The sequence below is a fragment of the Myxine glutinosa genome, chromosome 2, assembly GCF_964187855.1.
Source record: "Myxine glutinosa chromosome 2, kmMyxGlut1.1, whole genome shotgun sequence".
Classification (NCBI taxonomy): Eukaryota; Metazoa; Chordata; class Myxini; order Myxiniformes; family Myxinidae; genus Myxine; species Myxine glutinosa.
In genome coordinates, this window is record NC_136262.1 from 67,818,665 (window position 1) to 67,845,048 (window position 26,384).

The 26,384-nt window shown below is 43.0% G+C and overlaps 1 protein-coding gene across 2 annotated transcripts in view; it reads left to right on the forward strand.

Moving 5' to 3' along the window:
• Positions 1–26,384, forward strand: part of IPO11 (importin 11) — a 326,013-nt gene that overhangs the window by 83,540 nt on the left and 216,089 nt on the right. For both annotated transcript variants that reach the window (XM_068108036.2, XM_078773404.1), the window contains exon 7: positions 11,114–11,172. In XM_068108036.2, the coding sequence (XP_067964137.1) occupies positions 11,114–11,172 (59 nt within the window). The remainder of the gene's footprint in view (positions 1–11,113; positions 11,173–26,384) is intronic.

Below are 26,384 nucleotides of genomic sequence, written 5' to 3' on the forward strand. Positions count from 1 at the left end.
ATAGTCGGGTCGAGTATCAAACCCAGGATTTACACCTGATAAGCAAGCCTGTTATGTCTGCAGTATTGTGATAGACCCAAACAAGAGTCAAGCCCTGGTAAAGACCCAACTTTAAAATCGACTTCCCATTAGCTATCACTTTTGTGAGTACATGCATGACCCATCTGCTTTACAATTCAATATTGAAGTAAAGTCGATCGCACGCCATCACAAATCCCCACCCACTCTTCCCATATAAAGCAAAGTTGAAAGATGGCAAATAGTTCCACCAGGAATGACCCAATATCAAATTTAGAGTTAGAAATTATTTTCCCATTTTGACCTATGTGACCCTAATTCCTCACCATGACCCGGGGTCAAAGAAAAAAAAATCATTAAATATTTCATGCATCCCCCAATGTTGATTGCATAGACTGTTCCATTAAAATGTTTTAAAATGTGCCCTAATTACATTCTTTGGTATTTGACCTTTTGACCCTGCCTGAGGGGGTGGAGCCAAAAATGATATTGCTCTCACACCTTTGTGCCATATGGCGATCATAACCACCAAATTTGGTGAATTTCTGCTCACCCACTTAGATGGAGATGACGGACGGACGGACGGACGGACAGACAGACAGAGCCAATTCCAATATCCCCCAAATTATTTTCAAAAAGCATGGGGATAACAAATTTATTCTGTGGATTACATCATTACTGAGGCAAGGCTATGCTGCTGGTGCAGTACCCCAATTAGATTAGAGTAGAATTTTTTTAATTTAGTCAATATAACGACACATGACGACCTACTCTTATGGAATGGCATGGTGGGATATTTAGCATCCACTAGGCTAGATTAGACGTCGTCCCTCTGAAAGACGTCATCCTCATTCGTGCACAATAAAAGGGTGACAGTTCATATGGTCATGTTGGGAATTGTACACAGACCTCTCAACAGGTAAAATATGACTGTGCCACCTCTGAGAATCTATCAATGGTTTCCACTGACAAATACTCATCCTGGTAAAACTTGCTGCAGAGAAAGTGGAAAATGGAAGGATTATGTTTTCAGATTAAAGGATCGGGCTGCATTTCTTTCAAGTCAATTTTCTGCATTGGCTTAGAGTTTCATCTTTGGGATTCGAAACATTTGCATTCGGGCCAAGCATCCCCATCTTACCCACTTTTATGCACTCATCCCTTTTGTGCTGCGACAAGTTGAGAATTTTCCTGCCATTGTCTGTTTTTCCTGAAGAAGTGCTCCACTCAGCTTTTGGTCTTGTTCGCTGTTCGTCCTTGCTGCTCAAATACCCTTTTGAATAGTGGGGATAAAAACGTTCTTGTTTTTGCACTTTCCCCAAGATAGCAGTTTTTCTCAACCACCGACCCAAGTTTATCTAGCCAAACACCCTGAGTTTGTTGAAATGCTATGAAGTTTTTTTTTGTTTTTTTTAAAAATGCGTTGGAGATTTCGATAAAAAACCATATCTTTGTCTGATGCTCTTGTTTCAACAGTCTCAAAATTGTTTCCTAGAACGCCGTATTTCCTCCTCCCTGTCCCTCTTGGAGACCAGTGTTGACATTTAGGCATAGAAATCCTCTCGATGTGAATCCCTCAATTGCTTACTTGCCTTTTGTTAGGCCTTAGAAACTGGCCTTCTCCTGCAGAGCCCTTTGCTTACCCTACCCTCTGCGTTTATTTACCCTGAACAGATTAGGTGCAGTCATGCAGGGAACATGGTCGAATGAATCCAATAGGCAGTTGCTTCTGCTCTGAGCACAGCGAGGGCATACCACAAGCTGCCCTTATGAATGCTCATCACACCTTTGATTAGCTGCATATATGATGACATTATCAGATGAAGTTTTGTTGGCCAATGTAAGGGCCAATGCAACACATCCATGCTGCTTTTAGCATTCACCCATCAAAGCAACCTCTGGATTTCCTTTTCCATATTTTCCGTATTAGAATGTATATACAGAGGCTACGTGCAGAAATTTGTGCAAGGGCATGGTGGCAGTAGCAGAAACTGAATGTGATCTTTAATAATGTAAGAGGATAGTGTTGTTGTTCCTGGCAGGAAAATGAGTTGGCCATAAGATTTTTATTTTGGAAAGAAATCCAGTGCCATTTCCACCCATCAAGTTTTGCTGACGATGCCTGCTTTCCTTGTTTGTCTGGTGATATTGCATCCTCAATGCTCGAGGCATACATCTGAAAAGAAAACCTTTGATGAGGCCACCTGGAAGCCGCTAAAATGTCGAAGCTACTTTCAATAGTGCGATCCGTCACCGTTCATACTGTCCCCCATAACTCCACACTTGGATTTTTTTTCTTTGCTTTTTCTTCTTGCTGTATTTTTCTCCAATCTCACTGTCGGCGTTTGTGCCCAAATTTACCTTGTTTGACTTTTTCTGTCTGCTCACATGGCCATTGCTTCCTCCTAACTTTTGTTCCATTTTTACTTGGGAAAATTGTAGATTTTTCAAGTATATTGGTTGGTCTTGTACATTATTCTGTCTGTTTGTTTGTCTGTCTGTATGTCAGTCGCCTACAGGTCACAATTTTCAATCGATCTGCATGAAACTTCACCAAATGGTAGATTTGGTCATAAGCAAGAAGCCTATTGTTTTTGGGGCAAAAGGCCAAATGTCACCAACTTTGTCAAATGTCTAAAATCCTCAATTTTAATCCGATTGACTTGAAATTTTAAGAGGACTTGCATATCTGGTCATTGAATTCAACCATCAAGTATTTTTGAGGTCAGCATAGGCCAAAAGGTCAACATAGGCCACATTTCTAAAATTGTCAATTTTCATCCGATTGACTTGAAATTTTAAGAGGATCTGCATACCAGGTCACTGAATTCAACCACCAATCATTTTTGAGGTCATCATAAGCCAACAACCTATTTTAGGGATTTCGCAAGTATTGTGCTATGCATGACATATTTCTTGTTTGTTTGTTTGTCTACTCTTTTTTTTTTCTTTTTTTTTTGCTATAGTGTTCGCTGTTACCTCCCCCCCCCACCGAAGGTGGAAGGTTATATCACCCCTGTCTGTCTGTTTTTCTGTCTGTAAACAGCATATCTCAAAAAGTTGTCGACACATTCGGATGAAGTTTGGTGGAGAGGTATTATATGAAATTATTTCCAAGCAAAAAATTATTTGATTTTGGTGAAGATCAGAATCCTGATCCTGATACTCTAGTTTTTAATTAATTCTTCACCATTGAGAGATAGGGACACAACTGTATATAGCACGATATATCTCAAAAAGTTATGGATGGATTCGGACAAAACTTTGTGGACACACACACACACGACCACACTGTTGGGTGTGCCACAGGGAAGAATTGATTCAATTTAGGTGAAGATCAGAATCCGGAAACGAGAATTTTAAAGATTTTTATGTGATTCTTCACCATTACAAGATGGGGCCAAAACGATATATAGCATATTTCAACAAGTTGTGGCGAAGTTATGACTAAACTTGATGGATGAGTTGGTTAGACGACGAAAACAATCTGATTGAATTCTGGTTCATGTTCAGATGCAGATCCGGCCTATCAGTGGGACACAAAATGTAAACTGTTCAGCCTGGCGGAGGTATGCGCTCTAGTTAGCCCGACCCCAGTGCAGCAGGAAACGGGGTTTTGCAAGTGTGTGTGTGTGTGTGTGTGTGTGTGTGTGTGTGTGTGTGTGTGTGTGTGTGTGTGTGTGTGTGTGTGTGTGTGTGTATGTATGTATGTATGTATGTATGTATGTATATATATATGTATGTATATATATATATATATATATATGTATGTATAACTGTAAGAAATAGTAGAAACTCCAAAGTACGAGCAGGGCGTCTCATTTGTATTGAGTATATAATCGTTAGATTAAATAAGACGCGGACGTAGCTTCAGGACGTCGATCTTTAATTGTCGACAAGCTTTCGACCAACAAAGGTCTTCTTCTGAGTCTACAAAAACAGCAGGCATGTATATCAGTCAAGCGTGTATGGTGATATCTGTGTGAGATGTGTGACGTGTGTAGAAAATGCATACAGAAGGAATAGCCACGCCAAAGCTCACTCACCAGCCCCAAGTTCAACGGAAGTGACCGTTTCCGTTACGGTCACTTCCGTTAGAGTGCACGTGCATATACAAATATAGAGATATACATACATAAACACACAAGCATATATTCATATCCCATTTATATTCATATAATATATTTATATATTTATATAAATGACATATAAAGGTAGAATGAATGAATGAATGAATGAATGATGAATGAATGAATGAATGAATGGGTTACGGTTAACAATTTGATTGGGTTGATGTGGGAACATGCTTTAGTCATCAAAATTTATGCCATGAGGGACTTTTGTCCGAAGTTTGTGTATCCAAAAGGACTCACGTTTCAGAATCGTGGTGTGTGATCGATTTGTGATTGATTCAATGGCAGAGATCTGAATGTCATTTATAGAGTGATCCGGTTGATTAAAGTGTATCGTGTAAGGTAGAGATTTGCCCTGACTGGTGTGGAAGTTATTGATTTCTGACCGGGTGTTATTAAATCGTGTGTAGAGTGTATTCTCAGTTTTTCCAACATATTGTTTGGTGCACTTTTGGCAAGTGATTAGGTATATGACCCATGTAGATTTGCAGTTCATATAGGAGGTGATGGGGAATTTTTGTCCAGTGCTAGAACTACAGAATTTGTTTCCTTCTAGTAAATGTTTGTGAATAATGCATTTGTTTGCTGTGCATTTATAGAAGCCAGGGATCCTAGTTTCTTTGTTGTGGGGCTGTGGGTGCTTTGCTTTTACCAAGAGGTCCCTGAGTGTCCGACCACGTCGAAATGATGTTAGTGGAGGTTGAGGAAATGTGGTGCCGAGTGTTTCTGATTGATGGAGGAGAGGAAGGGCCTTATTCAGAATACTTGGCAATTGGGATGAGGTAGCAGAGTAGGTGGTTACCAGTGGGACACGGTTAGTTGCAGGTTTGGGTTTGTAAGTCAGAAGGTCTGCTCTCGGTATGTGTTTTGCTCGGGTTATTGCTTCTTGCACAGAGTGAGGGTCATAGTTTCTTGCAATGAAGTGTGTTTCTAATTGGCAGAGAGAAGTTTCTTCTGCCATTTTTGTTGAGCAAATGCGTCTTACTCTGAGTGCTTGACTGTATGGTATGCTTGCAATTGTATGTTTAGGATGAGATGAAGAAGGGAGAAGGTAAGAGTGAGTGTCTGTTGGTTTGGTGTATAGTTCTGTTTCGAGTCTGTTATTTTGAAGCGTGAGTGATGTGTCTAGAAAGTGAACTTCGGACTATGAGCTGTCGAATGTGAACTTGATGGTCGGATGAATCAAATTTAATTCATTTTGGAATTGTGCGAGCCAAGGGGGGGATTTTGACCAGATGAACTGGATGTCATCAATATAACGTACCCAGGATTTTTCCAAGATTCCGTGATGAGGTTGTGCATTGATCTTGGCCTCTATCATTCCCATGAAGATGTTAGCGTACGATGGTGCAACAGGGGTACCCATAGCGGTACCTTGAGTTTGAATGTAATGTCGTCCGTTGAATTGGAAATTATTCAGTTTGAGTGTCAGTTCTAATAGGCGCATAAGGTCTTGAGTCGGTGGCATTGGGACTTGTCGTGTATCGAGGGCTTTGCGGCATGCAGACAGGCCTTCTGAATGTGGAATATTAGTGTAGAGGGATGTAACATCTGCTGTGACCAAAATGGTTTGGGAGTTGAAAGGTGAGTATATTCTGTTCAATCCTTGGATGTGGGTCAGAAAACTGGTTGTGTCCTTGAGGTATGAGGAGAGCTTCAACACGAGAGGACGTAAATGACAGTCAACAAATTTTGATATGAGAACAGTTGGACATGTGCAGCCAGATACGATTGGTCTACCTGGATTGTTTACCTTGTGTATTTTAGGAAGAAAATAAAGGTTAGGGCAATGAGGATCTTTCGGAACCAAGCGAGATTTGATGGTTTTATCCACCCGAATAGAATCTACTACCTTTTTAACCTCTTCAAGATGTAAAAGGGTAGGGTCGGATGGGAGCTCTTTGTAAGTATCACTATGTAGTTGACGATTACCTTCTGCAACGTAATCGGTCGTCGACATAATGACAATGCCAGTACCTTTATCTGCTGGCTTTATGACTATCTTTTCATTGTTTTGGAGATTGTGAAGTGCTCGTCGCTCTGCCTTTGTAAGATTGTCCTTATGTCTGGAACAATTATATTTTTGTGCCACCTTTTCAATTTCATTGCTCACTTGTTCCATATAGACATGTAGATATGGATTGTCAACACGTGGTGTCCAGGTGCTTTTTGGTTTAGGTAAAGTGAGTTGTGGTGTATTAGTATCGGTGTATGTGATTGTATGCGTGGTTGTTGGTGTTTGTTGTGGCGTTGATGGTGCTGGGTGTACTTTAGCAAAGTGTGCCTTTAATGTCATTCGCCTACAGAAATCTTTTAAATCTTCTTTCAATTGTAATTGGTCTATTTGTGGAGCGATTGCGCAAAATTTTAAACCCTTAGAGAGCAGGTTTATTTCCGCCTCACTGAGGGAATGATTGGAAAGATTGATGATCCCGAGTTTAGGTAGATCTACAAGTTTGGTTGCAGTAGAAGTTCTATTGTTGTTGGTTTGACTATTTTCAACCTCAGCTGTGTTCATTTCCATGGAGGAACGGTTCTGCATGTAATGATGTCTGCGGTTTGTGTATTGTTTTTTACGATAATGTCGATTTTTGTGTTTATGCTTAAGTTGGTCAGAAGTGGTTTGAGAAGTGGTTGGAAGTGGTTGGAGTGGTTGGGGTGGTTGAAGATGGAGTGGTTGAATTGGTGGAGAAGTGGTTGGAAGTGGTTGTAGTGGTTGGTCAGAAGTGGTTGGAGAAAAGTGGTTGGGAGTGGTGGTTGGAGTTACCTGGTTATTGTTTGCAATGGGTGTATTCTCTTGAGATGGTTTTATATGCTTGCATAACATTTCATCACGTTTAAGTTTCCTTTCCTTAACTTTAACAATGTCGTGTTTAGCAGCCATTAGCTTATCATTGAATGAGCACATTATGTGGTGGTATTGTCCAGGATTCACATTCTTCCACATCTTCTCCTTCTTTTGGCTGACGTTCTCATTCAATTTGATTAATTTTATTTTTACTTGTGTTATTACAATCTCCAGTAGTTGTTGCGCAGTGTTCCATAGCAGTAGATTCCAACGTGCAGTGATGACGTCATCATTGGTTTGCGTTGCGAAGCAATATCGTTTTTTAATGAGGAGACCTTTAGGTACGATCCCTCGTTGTTTATATTCGTTTAGGTAAGTGAAGTGTAGTTCATGTCTTTGTCTTTTTTGCATCAATCGTTGAAGTTCATTGATCGTGGTGGTCAGGTATACATCGTTGTTGTTGTTGTTGTTGTTGTTGTTGTGAGCGCGATCGCCATTTCGTGACATGTCTGCTGTGATGGTAATGTAGAAATCTGCTCAACTCACTCACTCACTCACTCACTCTGCTCTGAGCTCACTGCTCAACAACTACTGGAGATTGTAATAACACAAGTAAAAATAAAATTAATCAAATTGAATGAGAACATCAGCCAAAAGAAGGAGAAGATGTGGAAGAATGTGAATCCTGGACAATACCACCACATAATGTGCTCATTCAATGATAAGCTAATGGCTGCTAAACACGACATTGTTAAAGTTAAGGAAAGGAAACTTAAACGTGATGAAATGTTATGCAAGCATATAAAACCATCTCAAGAGAATACACCCATTGCAAACAATAACCAGGTAACTCCAACCACCACTCCCAACCACTTTTCTCCAACCACTTCTGACCAACCACTACAACCACTTCCAACCACTTCTCCACCAATTCAACCACTCCATCTTCAACCACCCCAACCACTCCAACCACTTCCAACCACTTCTCAAACCACTTCTGACCAACTTAAGCATAAACACAAAAATCGACATTATCGTAAAAAACAATACACAAACCGCAGACATCATTACATGCAGAACCGTTCCTCCATGGAAATGAACACAGCTGAGGTTGAAAATAGTCAAACCAACAACAATAGAACTTCTACTGCAACCAAACTTGTAGATCTACCTAAACTCGGGATCATCAATCTTTCCAATCATTCCCTCAGTGAGGCGGAAATAAACCTGCTCTCTAAGGGTTTAAAATTTTGCCCAATCGCTCCACAAATAGACCAATTACAATTGAAAGAAGATTTAAAAGATTTCTGTAGGCGAATGACATTAAAGGCACACTTTGCTAAAGTACACCCAGCACCATCAACGCCACAACAAACACCAACAACCACGCATACAATCACATACACCGATACTAATACACCACAACTCACTTTACCTAAACCAAAAAGCACCTGGACACCACGTGTTGACAATCCATATCTACATGTCTATATGGAACAAGTGAGCAATGAAATTGAAAAGGTGGCACAAAAATATAATTGTTCCAGACATAAGGACAATCTTACAAAGGCAGAGCGACGAGCACTTCACAATCTCCAAAACAATGAAAAGATAGTCATAAAGCCAGCAGATAAAGGTACTGGCATTGTCATTATGTCGACTACCGATTACGTTGCAGAAGGTAATCGTCAACTACATAGTGATACTTACAAAGGGCTCCCATCCGACCCTACCCTTTTACATCTTGAAGAGGTTAAAAAGGTAGAAGATTCTATTTGGGTGGATATAACCATCAAATCTCGCTTGGTTCCGAAAGATCCTCATTGCCCTAACCTTTATTTTCTTCCTAAAATACACAAGGTAAACAATCCAGGTAGACCAATCGTATCTGGCTGCACATGTCCAACTGTTCTCATATCAAAATTTGTTGACTGTCATTTACGTCCTCTCGTGTTGAAGCTCTCCTCATACCTCAAGGACACAACCAGTTTTCTGACCCACATCCAAGGATTGAACAGAATATACTCACCTTTCAACTCCCAAACCATTTTGGTCACAGCAGATGTTACATCCCTCTACACTAATATTCCACATTCAGAAGGCCTGTCTGCATGCCGCAAAGCACTAGATACACGACAAGTCCCAATACCACCTACTCAAGACCTTATGCGCCTATTAGAACTGACACTCAAACTGAATAATTTCCAATTCAACGGACGACATTACATTCAAACTCAAGGTACCGCTATGGGTACCCCTGTTGCACCATCGTACGCTAACATCTTCATGGGAATGATAGAGGCCAAGATCAATGCACAACCTCATCACGGAATCTTGGAAAAATCCTGGGTACGTTATATTGATGACATCCAGTTCATCTGGTCAAAATCCCCCCGTAGTCTCGCACAATTCCAAAATGAATTAAATTTGATTCATCCGACCATCAAGTTCACATTCGACAGCTCACAGTCCGAAGTTCACTTTCTAGACACATCACTCACGCTTCAAAATAACAGACTCGAAACAGAACTATACACCAAACCAACAGACACTCACTCATACCTTCTCCCTTCTTCATCTCATCCTAAACATACAATTGCAAGCATACCATACAGTCAAGCACTCAGAGTAAGACGCATTTGCTCAACAAAAATGGCAGAAGAAACTTCTCTCTGCCAATTAGAAACACACTTCATTGCAAGAAACTATGACCCTCACTCTGTGCAAGAAGCAATAACCCGAGCAAAACACATACCGAGAGCAGACCTTCTGACTTACAAACCCAAACCTGCAACTAACCGTGTCCCACTGGTAACCACCTACTCTGCTACCTCATCCCAATTGCCAAGTATTCTGAACAAGGCCCTTCCTCTCCTCCATCAATCAGAAACACTCGGCACCACATTTCCTCAACCTCCACTAACATCATTTCGACGTGGTCGGACACTCAGGGACCTCTTGGTAAAAGCAAAGCACCCACAGCCCCACAACAAAGAAACTAGGATCCCTGGCTTCTATAAATGCACAGCAAACAAATGCATTATTCACAAACATTTACTAGAAGGAAACAAATTCTGTAGTTCTAGCACTGGACAAAAATTCCCCATCACCTCCTATATGAACTGCAAATCTACATGGGTCATATACCTAATCACTTGCCAAAAGTGCACCAAACAATATGTTGGAAAAACTGAGAATACACTCTACACACGATTTAATAACACCCGGTCAGAAATCAATAACTTCCACACCAGTCAGGGCAAATCTCTACCTTACACGATACACTTTAATCAACCGGATCACTCTATAAATGACATTCAGATCTCTGCCATTGAATCAATCACAAATCGATCACACACCACAATTCTGAAACGTGAGTCCTTTTGGATACACAAACTTCGGACAAAAGTCCCTCATGGCATAAATTTTGATGACTAAAGCATGTTCCCACATCAACCCAATCAAATTGTTAACCGTAACCCATTCATTCATTCATTCATTCATCATTCATTCATTCATTCATTCATTCTACCTTTATATGTCATTTATATAAATATATAAATATATTATATGAATATAAATGGGATATGAATATATGCTTGTGTGTTTATGTATGTATATCTCTATATTTGTATATGCACGTGCACTCTAACGGAAGTGACCGTAACGGAAACGGTCACTTCCGTTGAACTTGGGGCTGGTGAGTGAGCTTTGGCGTGGCTATTCCTTCTGTATGCATTTTCTACACACGTCACACATCTCACACAGATATCACCATACACGCTTGACTGATATACATGCCTGCTGTTTTTGTAGACTCAGAAGAAGACCTTTGTTGGTCGAAAGCTTGTCGACAATTAAAGATCGACGTCCTGAAGCTACGTCCGCGTCTTATTTAATCTAACGATTATATATGTATGTATGTATATATATATATATATATATATGTGTGTGTGTGTGTGTGTGTGTGTGTGTGTGTGTGTGTGTGTGTGTGTGTGTGTGTGTGTGTGTGTGTGTGTGTGTGTGTGTGTGTGTGTGTGTGTGCAAATATTTGTCCAACAAAAATGAAGAGCATCAATAAATACTTGTACCACTATTGATATTGATCACACCCTTTTTATTGAGATGTGAGTTATGTTCTTCATTTCAGTTCTTTCTCTTTTTTTTTTTACAGTTCTCCGAAAGCTCACCATATACGGATTTCCAGAGCCACATAGGCAACCAGAGGCAATGGTAAGCTTTGAAAACTGAACTTGAGAGACTGTAAATTCACTGCTTGGTTCACTGCTAAACTAGTTCACTGCTTGGAACAGTTTCGTTGGTATTTTTTGTATTGATCAGTAGAGAAAGTGTTGAGAGAAATCAAGTTGAAGGTTGATGCTTCATGCTTAAAGTTACTGAGATTGTTACCGATTGCATGTGTGCTTCCTTCATTGTCGCAATTTTTAAGCGGTGAGGCCGTTTCAATATTTGGCAATGTCCTTCCTTTCATTCATCCGTCAAAAATGAAGAAGAACCTCCGTGTTTAATTCTAAAGGGTTCTAAAGGGTAGTTCTAAAGGGTAATTCCATTGGGCGCTAAAGGATAATTCTAAAGGGTAATTCGGGAATGTTCTAAAGGGTAATTCTAGAATGTTTCAAAGGGTAATTCTAGAATGTTCTAAAGAATAATTATATTGAGCTCTGAAGGATAATTCAAAAGGGTAATTCTAAAGGTTAATTATAATGGGTTCTAAATTGTAAGATGTTCTATCGGCTAATTCTAATGGGTTTCGTTTGTTTCTGGGCTTTGCCTATTTCATATTAAAAATAGCCTGGTGTTGGCTAAGCGGTTAGGGCGCCGGCTTGGGATCCTCGGATCCTGAGTTCGAATCCCGGTCGATCGCTGAATTAACGCCAGGGAGGTTGACTCAGCCTGTCATCCTTCCGAGGTCGGCAAATTGAGTACCAGCTTGCTGATATGAATGATCCGGTGTGTACCCCGATTTAGAATAGGTAAAGCATGTATCTTACGATGCATGTATCCCCGCGCATCGTAAGAGGCGACTAAGGGTTAGCGTCAGGAAGGGCATCCGGCCATAAAAACATTGCCTCAAACAGGGCCCTATGAGGTCATGGGGCCTGCAAGGCCAACCACCACTCTAGCGGGGAAAAATGGCCTTAAAACGATCATTCTATATTAAAAATGCCAAACTGAATCGTTTCCTTCGGACACGGGTGTTATTTTATTTCGCTAGCAGTGGGGGACCTGGTGAAATGGCAAGGAGTAAATAATTAATGTGTGTATTTGTTGATGCACACCAGGTATTTGACGTTGACATATTACTCACCCTTTTGTGCCTTGTAGTCAGGATGGGAAGAGATGAATTATTATTATTATTGTTATTATTTTCATCAAAATATTTGTCAAAGGACAGTGCTCAGGCTGTTGTGATAAATACATTGTTTGCACGCATACATGCACGTAAAACGGACGCTGACGTAGCAAGTTGCTGCAGAGCAGGATTGCTTTTTTATTTTGATATTTTTTCTTTTTGAGAAAAAGAAGATTAAGTTGTGCCCCCAGTCTTAAATAGGCAAAGTCATAAATGCATGTGCATATACAGGGTGCTCCAAAATAAAGTTGACCCACGAAAAGTGTTGTTAAAACTTAAATTTTGTTCAAAATTCAATGATACTACAGAATTGCATGAATCGATATGCCTCGAAACTATGAGAGAGATTTCATTAATGTAATGTAAAACATTACAGAGTGATACATGACCCTGGTTCAATGACCTCATTTTTTGTCCCCCTTCGCTCAGCGGAGCGAAAGGGGGACTATGGCTTTCCCCTCCGTCCGTGTGTCCGTCCGTCCGTGCGTGCGTGCGGGCGTGCGTGCGTGTGTGCGGGCGTGCATGCGTAAGCGAAGGACCGCATTCGAATTTGGTGTGTGGGTCCAACCCACGTCAAAATCCAAGATGGCCGCCGCCATGTATGTCTGATGCCATGTATGTCTGAACCTTGTAACCTGCATATCTTGAAAAATAAGCGAAGTACCAACTTCTAATTTGGTGTGTGGGTGTATCTAGGCAAAAGGAAGAACGCTATTGAAAATTGGGTCGCCAGGTCAAAATCCAAGATGGCCGCCGCCATGTATGTTTGAACCTTGTGAGCGAAATATCTCGAACAATAAGCGAAGTACCAACGTCTAATCTGGTGTGTGGGTGTATCTAGGCACAAGGAAGAACGCTGTTTAAAATCGGGTCGCCATGTCAAAAGCCAAGATGCCCGCCGCCATGTATGTCTGAAACTTGTGAGATGAATATCTTGAAAAATAAGCAAAGTACCAACTTCTAATTTGGTGTGTGGGTGTATCTCGGCACAAGCAAGAACGCTGTTTAAAATTGGGTCGCCACGTCAAAATCCAAGATGGCCGCCGCCATGTATATCTGATGCCATGTATGTCTGAACCTTGGAACCGGCATATCTTGAAAAATAAGCGAAGTACCAACTTCTAATCTGGTGTGTGGGTGTATCTAGGCATAAGGAAGAACGCTATTGAAAATTGGGTCGCTAGGTCAAAATCCAAGATGGCCGCCGCCATGTATGTTTGAACCTTATGAGATGAATATCTTGAAAAATAAGCGAAGTACCAACTTCTAATCTGGTGTGTGGGTGTATCTCGGCATAAGGACGAAGGCTATTGAAAATTGGGTCGCCATGTCAAAATCCAAGATGGCCGCCACCATATATATGTCTGAAACTTGAGCGAAATATCTCGAACAATAAGCGAAGTACCAACGTCTAATCTGGTGTGTGGGTGTATCTGTTGGGTCGCCACGTAAAAATCCAAGATGGCCGCCGCGATGTATGTCCGAACCTTGTGAGATGAATATCTTGAAAAATAAGCGAAGTACCAACTTCTAATTTGGTGAGTGGGTGTATCTCGCCATAAGGAAGAACGCTATTGAAAATTGGGTCGCCACGTCAAAATCCAAGATGGCCACCACCATATATATGTCTGAACCTTGTGAGCGAAATATCTTGAAAAAATAAGCGAAGTACCAACTTCTAATCTGGTGTGTGGGTGTATCTAGGCATAAGGAAGAAGGCTATTGAAAATTGGGTCGCCATGTCAAAATCCAAGATGGCCGCCGCCATGTATGTCCGAACTTTGTGAGATGAATATCTTGAAAAATAAGCGAAGTACCAACTTCTAATCTGGTGTGTGGGTGCATCTCGGCACACGGAAGAACGCTGTTTAAAATTGGGTCGCCACGTCAAAATCCAAGATGGCCGCCGCCATGTATGTCTGAATCTTGTGAGAAGAATATCTTGAAAGATAAGCGAAGTACCAACTTCTAATTTGGTGTGTGGGTGTATCTCGGCATAAGGAAGACCACTATTGTAAAGTGGGTCGCCACGTCAAAATCCAGGACGGCCGCCACCATATATATGTCTGAACCTTGTGAGCGAAATATCTTGAAAAATAAGCGAAGTACCTTCTGGTGTGTGGGTGTATCTAGGCATAAGGAAGAACGCTATTGAAAATTGGGTCGCCACGTCAAAATCCAAGATGGCTGCCTCCATGTATGTCTGACCCTTGTGAGCGAAATATCATATCATTGCATGTTTTCTGCGTGTTCCACTTTGTCAACTCACATCACTTCTTCGACGGGGGACCTAGGCGTAATGCTTGTTTTCACTGATTTGTGTCCTGAATGACTGCCGGTCTTGGGATTTTGAATCAATGTTTAACACAGTCCTCTCCTTCCTGAACATCATTATCAATCTAGGCAGAGTTTGCTCAGACAGGACTTCTCTGCAGTTTAAATTTGTTTTTAACATTCCGTAAATGACATTAACATATTTAATTTCCTTAAATGACTGCATTCGGAAGTAGATTTCCACCAAAAATATCCTCAGTTCTGTTTTCCAGGGCATGTTCATCTCTCATGTAAGGGTAATAATCTTTATCTCTGTTGATATCTACACATTTTCAGCTATCCAGTACATGTAACATAAAGGGGAGATAAGTAGAAAAAACAGTTGTGGGATAAAAAAATGAAAGGGGTGGGATCATTTTTACAAGACCACACTGCATGAAAAATACTTATGTGGCATTTATGTGATTTACATCGTCAGGACATTTGTTTCACATGACATCATGTCACTGTAGTTGCTCAGTTCACTGAAATTGGTCATGTTTCAACTTTTTATACCAATTTGAGTAATAATTTAAAGTTTATATTGTGACATTGATCTTCTTCGGGTGAAAATTATTTTGCACAACAAGTTTGCATCAAACACTCATGCTCAGTTTAAGCTCCGGTCTTCTCCTCTCATCACGAGATGCACTGAACTTTGGTAAGATGACATGGAGCGTGAGGAAATATGGGGCAAATTCATAGTCCAAGCTGTGCCTCTTTGAAGCATTTTAATATTATAGATATTTGAATGAAAAGATGATTAGGACTTTTATTGAAGCTCATATTAGTGTTGCTAACCTTTTGCAATGGTGAATGTATTTTTTTGCCTTTTTTTAAATATATTTTTTAATTATACAAGATGGAAGTTAATGGAAGAGATGTGGCAGGGCCTGGAGAAACATGGGGCCACATTTGGACAAAAAGAAAAAGTGAAACAACTAACAGAGAAAGAAGAGAGCGAAAGGGAAGCAATGCAGTAAGAAACTAGATGGTATTCATAGAAAACTTACCCTGCGCAGTCAACTTGTTGTGAGCCAACTCTTCTGTTTTTGAACATTGTTTTTCTTTGATCCAATATGGCTGCCAGACGACGTGAGCAACAACAACAACAACAGGCATTTTAAGGCCATTTTCCCTGCAAGAGCAGGGGTTAGCCTTGTGGTCCCCATGACAATGTTCTCCATTTTGTCCTATTTTCTGCATCTCCCCTTGTTATAACCCCCTTGCCCGCATTTCTTCTTCGACCATCTTTGGCCAAGTCTTTCTCGGTCTTCCCAGTCTTCTACTTCCTTCTACATTCATTTCCATCACTCTTTTCAACCAGTCACTTTCATCCTTCCTCAACACATGACCAAACCATCTCAACCTGTTTCTCTTCACAGCATCCATCACAGGCTCTATTCCCATCATCTTTCGCAATTCATCATTTGTCTTCCTCTCTCTCAACGATACTCCACACATCCACCGAACCATTCGCATTTCCACCCTTTCCAGCCTTCGTTGCTGCTCTACGTTCATTACCCATGTCTCACTCCCATAAATCATAACACTTCTCACACATGCAGCATACACCTTTCCCTTCAGCTTCAATGACACACCCCTCCTCGTCAGCACGCCACTCAGTTCCCGAAACTTCTTCCATGCACATCTCACTCGAGCAACCGTTGCCGAGTCTGATCCCCCTTCTCCATTCAGCATGTTAACAAAATGTTTTCACACCTTCCAGCTTCACGCCATCTCCAAGATCCAACTCAACATTTCCTCCATCTGCAGCTCCCTCTGTGCACACCTTACACTTGAATGTAGCTGCCACACTGGTTAATGACCCTCTCAAACCACTACATTTTTGATGAACCCACTCAGCGCACATTGTACATTGAATGGAATTCACTCCGACACCCTTCCTGCACACAGCACAAGGCCACTTCCCAGTTTTTTCCACCTCACCACATGCTTTACCACTTGCCATCACCTTCGTTTTTCCGATATTCACCTTCAGACCTTTTGTCTCCATACACTCCTTCGACTTGTTCATCTTCTCCTTCAGTCCATCCATACTTTCTGCAATCAACACCAGATCATCTGCATACAACAACTCCCATGGTAAACCCTCCTTTACGTTCTGAGCCAGCACATCCATCACAGCTACAAATAGTAGTGGACTTAGTACCGACCCCTGATGCACTCCCACCTTCACCTCAAACTCACCACTGTTCCCGTCCTTCGTCCTTACAGCTGTGCGTGCTCTTTTGTACATTGCCATCACTACTCTGATCAACCATTCCTCCACTCCTAACTTCCTCAATGCCCATGTCACTACTTCACATGGAACCCTATCCAATGCTTTCTCCAGTTCAACAAACCCAAGAAACAACTTCTTCCTCTTCTCCATATACTTCTCCTGCAACTGCCTCACAATAAAAAGCGCGTCTGTCGTTCCTCTTCCTGGCATAAATCCAAACTGCATTTTGTCAATCTTCACTTTCTTCCTTATTCTCCTCTCCAACACCCTTTCCAATACCTTCATTCCATGCTCCAATAACTTTATCGCTTGATACGAGCCACAGTCCAGAGGGTCACCTTTCCCCTTGTATAGAGCGATGAGGGTACTCAGTCCCCAATCCACTGGAATGCGGCCTTCTTTCACCACCAGATTGCAGATCTCTGTCATTCTCTTCACACCCCAATTTCCCGCTGCCGTCAACATATCTCCCACAACTCCCGTCGGCCCTCCCGCTTTTCTACTCTTCATTGCTTTCATCGCTTCCTCAACTTCCTTCTCGGTTATCTTCTCTGCCGGTCCGAAAACTGGGTTACTCTCTATGTTGCCATCCCATTCATTCTCTGCATTCAACAGTATTTCCATATATCTCTTCCATCTTCCGTTAATTCCATCTGAGTCCACAACGATTTGTCCCACTTCATCCTTCAAGCAACTCACCCCCATCACATCACACCTCTCTTTCGCTATCTGCTTTGCAAACCTGAATACCGCTCTCTGACCCTCTTCCGAATCCAAGCGTTCTCCGAACATTTTCCTACACGTCTCCTGCGCCTTTGCTACCTCTTTCTTTGCAGCCTTCTTGGCTGCCTTATAACTTTCATGCTCTGCCTTTTCTGCCCCCATACCCTTCGCCTTCTGCCACTCCTTGAACTTCTTCCTCTTCTCGTCAATCTTCTTTCCAACTTCATCATCCCACCACCATGTTTCCGAGTGCCTCGGTGGTCCTTTTGTCCATCCACATACCTCACCAACGGCTCCCAACAGACTATCTTTCATTGACATCCAACCACTTTCAAGCTCAACCACATCATCCTCCACCTTACTCAGCCTCTCTTTTAATGCCTCCCTCACTGGCACCTCTTTCAACCTCCACACCTTCATTCTCGTTTAGTACTTCACCGCCGAGCTCTCCTCGCACCTTTCACCCTTATGTCGCAGACAACCAAGTGGTGCAGTGAAACAGCCTCCTCCCCCGGGATCACCTTTGTGTCCCGGAGGTGCCCCCTATCTCGCCTACGCACCAGCAGGTAGTCAACGGTTGTCGTCGACCCACCTGACGTGTATGTAACAAGCTTATTATCCTCTTTCTGGAACTGAGTTTTACTAATCAACAAATCAGCTCCATCAGCAAACTCCAAAATCCTTGCACCTTCTCCATTTCTCACACCATATCCGTAACCCCCATGAACTCCCTCAAAACCGTCCATACTCCTTGACGTGAGCCATGACATCATAAATTTATATTCTCTAATATAATTGTTGCATAGATCATGCCCAATACATTTCAAACTGGTCAGACTAAGTGTTGTCCCTGTCGAATTATGATGTCATAATTATGGCACCAATGACGTCATCATTAACAACACCTATTCCCCATATGGAGTTCTCTACAAAGAGCCATATTTCAATTTTTTCCAAGCAGCGGTTTTGGAGATATAGAGGTGCAACATTTTTCGTTTTTTCCAAGATAGCGCCTGTACCACATGACCTATGACGTCATGATTATCATTGAAATATTCTAAAGGAGGAGGCGCTCCAATGGTGAAAATTTTGTGCCCATCAGACCAACAGTTGCTGAGAAAAAAAATTCACAATGATCGGATACGTGTTGCACTTGTCGAATTATGACGTCATAACGAAGGCACAGGTGACATCATCATTAACATATCTTATTCCCCAAGGGGAGTGCTTGACAATGAGCCATGTTTCATTTTTTTCCATGGAGCAGTTTCGGAGATATGGAGGTGCAACCTTTTTCGATTTTTTCCAAGATGGCATCTGTAGATTGCATTCAGACTTTCGGTTTCGGTTTTAACTTTTTTCGATCTTGTTCAGATACTATCACAAGTGCATACAAAACTCACAGTTACCGACCTGGTTTCGCCCTTGTTGGGGCTTCATCAGGGCAACGCAGTGAGTCCTGCATACACTTGTGAATCTGAAAACCTTTCGGTTATAAACCAGTCATTATGAGACTCCATACCATCAGTGGTGATTGAGTACCAGTTCACGGGAAATTCCCTGCGTGTCGCAATAGGCGACAAAGAGGGTTGGTGGCAGGCAGGGCATCCGGCTGTAAAAAAAAAATTGCTTCAAAAAGGGGACCAAGGTGCCCGAAAAAGGCCAACACCAGCTCCGCGGGGAAAAATGTTCTCTAAAGGTGGTGCTATACCATCAGTGGTGAACCACCATTAATGTATCCCATCCAACTATTGCTGTACTGTAATGGGAGCGATATGCACTGCCTGCCACACGGTACATTACCTCTGGTATCCACTCATTATATGGAGTCGCCTGGATGCGGTTGGGAGTAACCAATCGGAATCTATAATTTCAGTTCTCCAACCTAATGAGCGCATGCCGTGACGTCACCGCCATGTACATGCCTTGCCTGCCAAGCTCCGGATAAGCCATCTAGCAGTGCGTCGTCATTTAGATCTTGTTCGGATACTATCACAGGTGCATACAATACTCACAGTTACCGACCTGGTTTCGCCTTTCGCTTTAATGAGTGGATACCAGATGTGTCTGTGTGTCTGTACCGTTTGTGTGTGTGTGTGTGTGTATGTATATATGTGCATATATGAGTGTGTGTGTGTGTGTGTGTGTGTGTGTGTGTGTGTGTGTGTGTGTGTGTGTGTGTGTGCCTGCCTATCTAACTCTGTGTCTGTCTTTCTGTGTGTCTCTCTATCTAGCTCTGTATCTGTCTATCTAACGGCCCATGTCTGTGTGTCTATCTATCGCTCGGTGTGTCTGTCTATCTCTCGGTGTGTGTCATTGGTTGTTATCTTCATTCGTGGGTTCCAGGAGGTGGAACGGAGTCCTCCCAGGACCCAAAGTATCCATCTCCTCTTTGGTAAGGGATCACGGGTCATGGACCAAGCTGCTCAACATTTTCAGAGTTTTGTTCCAAGGGCTATTTTCAAGATCGTCACTGAACCCCGGATTGCCTCCAGTTCTAGTTAATTTGTGGTAATATTCCCAAGGATGGTTTTTAAAATCTCTAATAGGTTATTATTATTCTTCTTCATCATTCCTGTTGCTCCAATTATCACTGGTACAATTTCAATGCTCTTCAGCTTCCAAGATCTCGACGTCCTTTTTGAGGTCCTTGTATTTGGTCATTTTCTTGATTTCTGCGTTGTTTCGGCCAAAATCGCTGAGTACCGATATCTCAATCATCAATGCTGTCTTTTCCTTTTTGTTCCTGAGTACAATGTCCGGACGCAATGCTTCACTTTCTATGTTTACACTTGATGGAATCATCAAGTCGTACGTGAACATGACGTCCTCATTGCCAATGGATTGCCCTTGGTTCGTGTTTCCATGAGTTTTCTGGTACTGGGATGTTGAAATTTTTGCACATATGCCAATGAATCACTTTGCATACTTTGTTGTGCCGTTGTGTGTGAAGTTGTTCTGATAGTTTTTTGCATCCTGAGAGCAGGTGACTAGTACTTTCTGTTTCTGTCTTGCAGAATCTACACTTGTCCGTCTGGCTCAGTCCCACGATCTTTTTAAATCCATTGGTGTAGTGTCCTTGATCTTCGGCATTTATTATGATTCGTTCACCGTCCCAGTTGAGCTGACCTCTTCTTAGCCATTCCCATGAGCCTTCTTTGTCTATCCCCACTCTGTCCAATTATTATTATTTGTATTTTCCTGCTCTTTTGTCATTCTCCCAGTTGTTGGTGTATATATGAATATGAATGATCGTTTTAAGGCCATTTTCCCCGCTAGAGCGGGGGTTAGCCTTGCGGGCCCCATGACAATCATGGTTCCCTCTTTGAGGCAATGTTTTTTAATGGTGTATAAAAAAAACAAAAAACATGACATTTAGTGCTTGGTGTATATTCACTGTTTGGTGTTGTTGTGTGTTGTGGTGTACATTTAGTGCTTGGTGTGCATGACTGGTGTATATTTCTTGATATTTATTTTTATATATTTATTTTGTCTTTTGCAATTGATGGGGCTGTATTTGTTGCTGTTTCATTTCCTGTGTGGCATCTTCTATTCACACCTGTTTTTTTAAACTATTTGCAAGGTGAGTTAGGGATACTTTTTCAGGTTTGTTGTGTTCATGTTTGTTTACAAATTGCATCCGATATTCTGTTGAGCATTTCACATACTCTGCTAGTCCTACACCCGTTGCTCTGTGCACCTGGTTGAGTTTCATCAGGCCGCTCCCTCCATCTCGTCTCGGCAGGTACATTCTCGGGATGCACTGGTTTTTGTAAAACATTTTGTTGATGGTAAGGAGTTTTCTGGTTTTGATGTCTAACTTGTTGATTTCTGATTAGGACCAGTCTATTATTCTGCAGTTATATTGGAACACTGGTACTGCTGGTTTATGGCCTTAAAACACTGGTTTATGGCTTTGATTTTGTTTCTTGGGGAGTAGTATGTTTTCAGGAACAGCTTCATTCTACGTAGGTATTCTTTGGTGATTGTTTTGCACATTTGTTTGTGACATATTTGGTGGTAGTCTGGTGTGTTAGGGGAAAAATTGTGCAGATTTGTCTACAAGCATGACATTTGGCACACTTGTAGTTTTTGACATGCTGAATTCAAATCTGCCGGGAGCCAAAGCCAATTCTCAATGGGAGCGCCATATTTGACACTTCAAAATGGCCGCCACTCAAAAACTGACTTTTCCGTTACTAGCCAACCAAAAGTCACATAATTACAATTAAAAGCACTTTTCTAGGGTTTTGGACCTCACTGATTCTAAATCTGATGTCTGTCTGACAGTAGCCTTGACAGGAAATTTTACATTTTTTTTTTTTAATGTTTGACAATTTTTTTATTTAAATTTTTTATTTTTTATTTTATTTCAGGTGCCTGTCGTTCTGCTGTGGGAATAGAAGAATAGAATAGAAGAATAGAGAATAGAAGTCCTAGCTGTACTGGTGGTGGATGGCAAGGATGGATGCCATCAACTGGGAGCTTTGCTGTGTCTGCTGGAAGAAAAGGATGAATGGTTGCAGACGCCAACGGAAGAGGGCCTTGCTTCAATTGAGAAAGATCTGAATGGTTTTAAAGCCATTGGTGTCATGCCTTCTTGTTTGAAAGTGTCATGGGCTCAGCTTGATGAGGGCCAGGGCATTGCTAAGACGCTTCAGACACACAATGCCAAATATCACAAAGTTTGCAGAACCTACTGCAGTAACTCTCGCCTGAGAAGGTTCACTGAAAAAGAGGATTCTAGTGACCAAAACTCACCTAAGAAACTACGGTCCAGTTTTGCAGTGTCTTCTGCTCCTCAGAAGTCTCCTTGTTGCATAATATGTGAGGGACAGGACCAAAAGAATCTACGTAAAGTTGAAACATTTAATGTAGACACAAACTTAAAGACCTGGGCTCAGAGCACCAACAATTTCAATCTTCTGGGCAAACTGATTGCCCACGCAGCTGATGCCCACGCTGGTGACACTATCATGTACAGTGTTACTTGCACCTGAGAGACTCAGCTCGTGCTGAGGATCGCAGATCATCTGCAGGTCCTCCTGCCCCTCACTTCAATTCAGTTGCCATTGCGCAAATTGTTGCTTTAGTCGAGGACTCTGACTCAGTCTTCAAACTGTCTGCTTTGCGACAGTTATATAGAACACTTGTGGAGCAACAGGGAATTCCCTGTTCTGATACCAGGGAACCACATGCCACACGGTTCAAGGAGTATCTTCTGAAGCTGCTTCCTGAGTCGACAGAGTTCTCCCAGGGCAAGGAAGTCTATATCTCTAGCAACCAGAACATTGGAGATCTAATAGCTGAAGCCCATAAGTCCCAGATAGGTCAGGATGATGCTTTGTTGTTGATGCGAGCAGCAGTAATACTTAGGAAATGCTGTCTCCAGAGGCAAGAACCATTTACTGGTTCTTTTGCCTCTGATTCCCTGACATTTCCCATCCCTGGACAGCTGAGAAGCTTCCTCAACATCCTGCTCCAGGGCCCCTCAATCTTGCGTGAACAGAGCAATGAGGAGTTGCAGGCGCAGGTACAAGGCAGGGCAAGAGTTGCAAGCGCCATTGCCCAGCAGATTATTTATAATACCTGCAGTGGTTCACATCATGCCACAAAGTCCAGCAACATCCGTCACAACAAAACATGAGACCCCTTTCCCTTTGTACCAGGGCCTCAAGCTGCATGGTGAGGGTAGGCGGAAGAAAGAGATCAATAATGCCAATGCCTTTGGGGTTTCTGTGTCTTACAGTCGTGTCTTGGAGATCAGGCGATCCATGGCACGAGCACACGTCAAACAGTTTGTCCAGGATGGAGTTGTGCTGCCCACAAACATCCATAGTGGGGTCTTCGTGACCTTTGATGTGGACAACTTGGATAGCAGCAACCAAGGTAACTTCTCCCATGATGAGTTCCATGGGACAGCAATCAGCGTGACAAACCACCTGTCTTGGGACAACGAAGGAGTACAGTGACCCTCTATCGAGCTGGATCCTACAGACACTACTGTACCACAACTTCCTGAATCCTACACAGTGGTTCAGCCAGCTGAATTCTCAAGCAATGATTTGCATGTACCATGTACTCCAGATCTCAATTCTCGGCCATCTCATAATCTGCTACATGGAGCCAAATTCAAGGATGAGTCCTGGATGGCACATGTGTCCACAGTGCTGAAACAGGACACATTGCCAGAAGGTGAAGTCATCACCTGGTCAGGCTACAACTCCCGACTCATGAGTGATGACTTTGTGAAGCCTAAGGCATTGATAGGGGTTCTACCTCTGTTCCCTGACAAAGCAGCCACACCTTCTATGATGAAACATGCAATGCATCTCACAATGCAAGGCACAGAGGCCCTCAACCCTGGTCAAACTCCTGTGCTTGGTGGTGACCAGCCTCTGTATGCCATCGCTAAGCAGCTGCAGTGGTCATTCCCTGACACAATGGGGGAAGATAAGCTGGTCCTGATGATGGGCGCTCTACACATAGAGGACAAAATGCACCAGATGATTGGAAAGTTGCTGCGGGACTCTGGGTGGAGCAACATTCTTACTCAGGCCCAGGTCCTCACATCTGGCCGTGCCCAGTCTGTGCTTCATGAGCATCATATAAAGCGCACTCGCTATGCTCACCAGGTCTCTGTCATGGGTCTGTATCTCCTCAGACAGAAGTCATACTCCAATTACTGCTCTGGTGTTGAGGGACCACCTGAGTCTCTCGAGATCTGGGCTCAAAGGTCCAGAACTCACAATCCCATGTTCATGTTCTGGTCTACCATCGTGGACCTGGAGCTCCTAATGTGCCGCTTCATCCTTTCTCTCCGTGAGGGAGACTTCCTGCTGTATGTGCAGGTCTGTGATGAGCTGTGCTCCTGGTTCCATGTGATGGACCACACAAACTATGCTCGTTGGCTACCAGTGCATGTGCGGGATATGGTCCAGTTGCCTGAGAAGCACCCACAGTTGTATGCTGAGTTTCTCAAGGGGAACTTTGTTGTCCAGAGGTCACCGCACAAGTTCAGTCTCATTGGCAAGGACCAATCTCATGAGCAGTCAAACAAGAACCTTCAGGCCCATGGTGGTGCAGTTGGTCTGTATGAAAACCCTGAGGCCCTCACTCTTTTCATGCTAGCAGGTACCGACTGCTCTCGATGTATCGAGGAGTTTGAGGCTGTGTTGGACACTGCAAGCTCACGCACTACCCATCACGAAGAAGCAAGTGCTTTGCAGACTAAGTACAAGAAAGATGTTCTGTCATTTGTGGAGATAGCTGAACAGCTAGGTAATCCCTTTGCCAATGGCCATGAGCTTGTGGCTCTACACACACAGGAGGTCATGAAAGATGAAGTTGTTGCATCGCTTGCCCAGCTTCATAACCTTGGAAAAGATCTGCATGCCAAGTTTGTAACACAGACTCTAGACCAGGACACTTTGCCAATAACAAACACTCTCAAACGCCAAAATGTCCTCACATTTGCCAGTCGCCCTGTTACCACCAAAAAGGGAGGCACATCAGGCAGTGCTCAGAGAAACTCTTCCCTCATAACCAAGCTTTTCCTGTCCTTGCAGTCTCGACCTGATGCAGACATGGAAGAGTTCTTCCGGTATGAGAATCAGAGAGAACCACCTAGTCTCTCAAACCAAGGATCACTCAGGTCTGGCAAAAAGTCGGACATTCTAGTTCTAGAGCACCTAAAGGCACCCACTGGTCGCTCAGCTGCAGCCAAAGCAGCCACAGTTGTGGTACTTGACATGGCAGCTGTTGTTCACATGGTGCGGCGGACCTCAGCACACACATTCACTGATTATGTGTCACAGCATTTGGTGCCATTTGTGGAGTCACAGGTAACTCCAACTGTCACACGGGTAGATGCTGTCTGGGACACCTACCCAGAGGACAACCTCAAAACCCTGACACACCATCGTCATGGCTTAGGCCCATGTACCAGGATTGGGGATGGCCAGACCCGTATTCCAAAGAAGGACTGGAACACTGGGTTCCTCAAGAATACTGACAACAAGAGGGAACTGTTCCCCTTCCTGAGTGCACAGCTTGTAAAGCAGGATCTGGGTGGGAGACTTCTCCTCAGCACCAACAAGGAGAGTGTTCTCTCCAACAAACAACATGACGTGTCTGGTCTTCAGCCATGTAACCACACTGAGGCTGATACCAGGATACTGCTCCATCTTGCCCATGCAGCACAGCAGCGCCACCAGGTTGCCTTGGTGCGCACAGTCGACAGTGATGTAGTCATCCTGGCCATTCACTTCTTTTCATCACTTGGGCTGTCCCAGTTGTGGGTCTGTCTCGGCAGTGGGAAGAAGATGCGTGACATTCCTATCCACACTCTCTCTGCCCAGCTAGGACCTTCAACGTGCCTGGCACTGCCACTATTCCACGCGGTCACAGGCTGTGACACTGTGTCACACTTCCTGGGATGTGGTAAGAAGTCAGCCTGGTCAGCCTGGCAGAGCACACCAGGACTAACGGACACCCTTGTTGCCCTCACCAGTGAACCCCAAGAGCTCAGCCCACAGTCCCAGCACATGTGCACTCTAGAGCGCTTTGTTGTAGTCATGTACAGCAAGGGCTGTGGTCTGGAAAGTCAATGAGGCTAGGCTTCGACTCTTCACAAGTGGGAAGAAGACACTAGAGGCCTTACCACCAACACAAGCTGCTCTATATCAACACATCCGCAGAGCAATGCTGCAGGCCAGCTTCTTCTGGAGTCAGGCAACGTCTGTTTACCAGGACATCCCTGACTTCCATGACTGGGGGTGGCACAAGGAC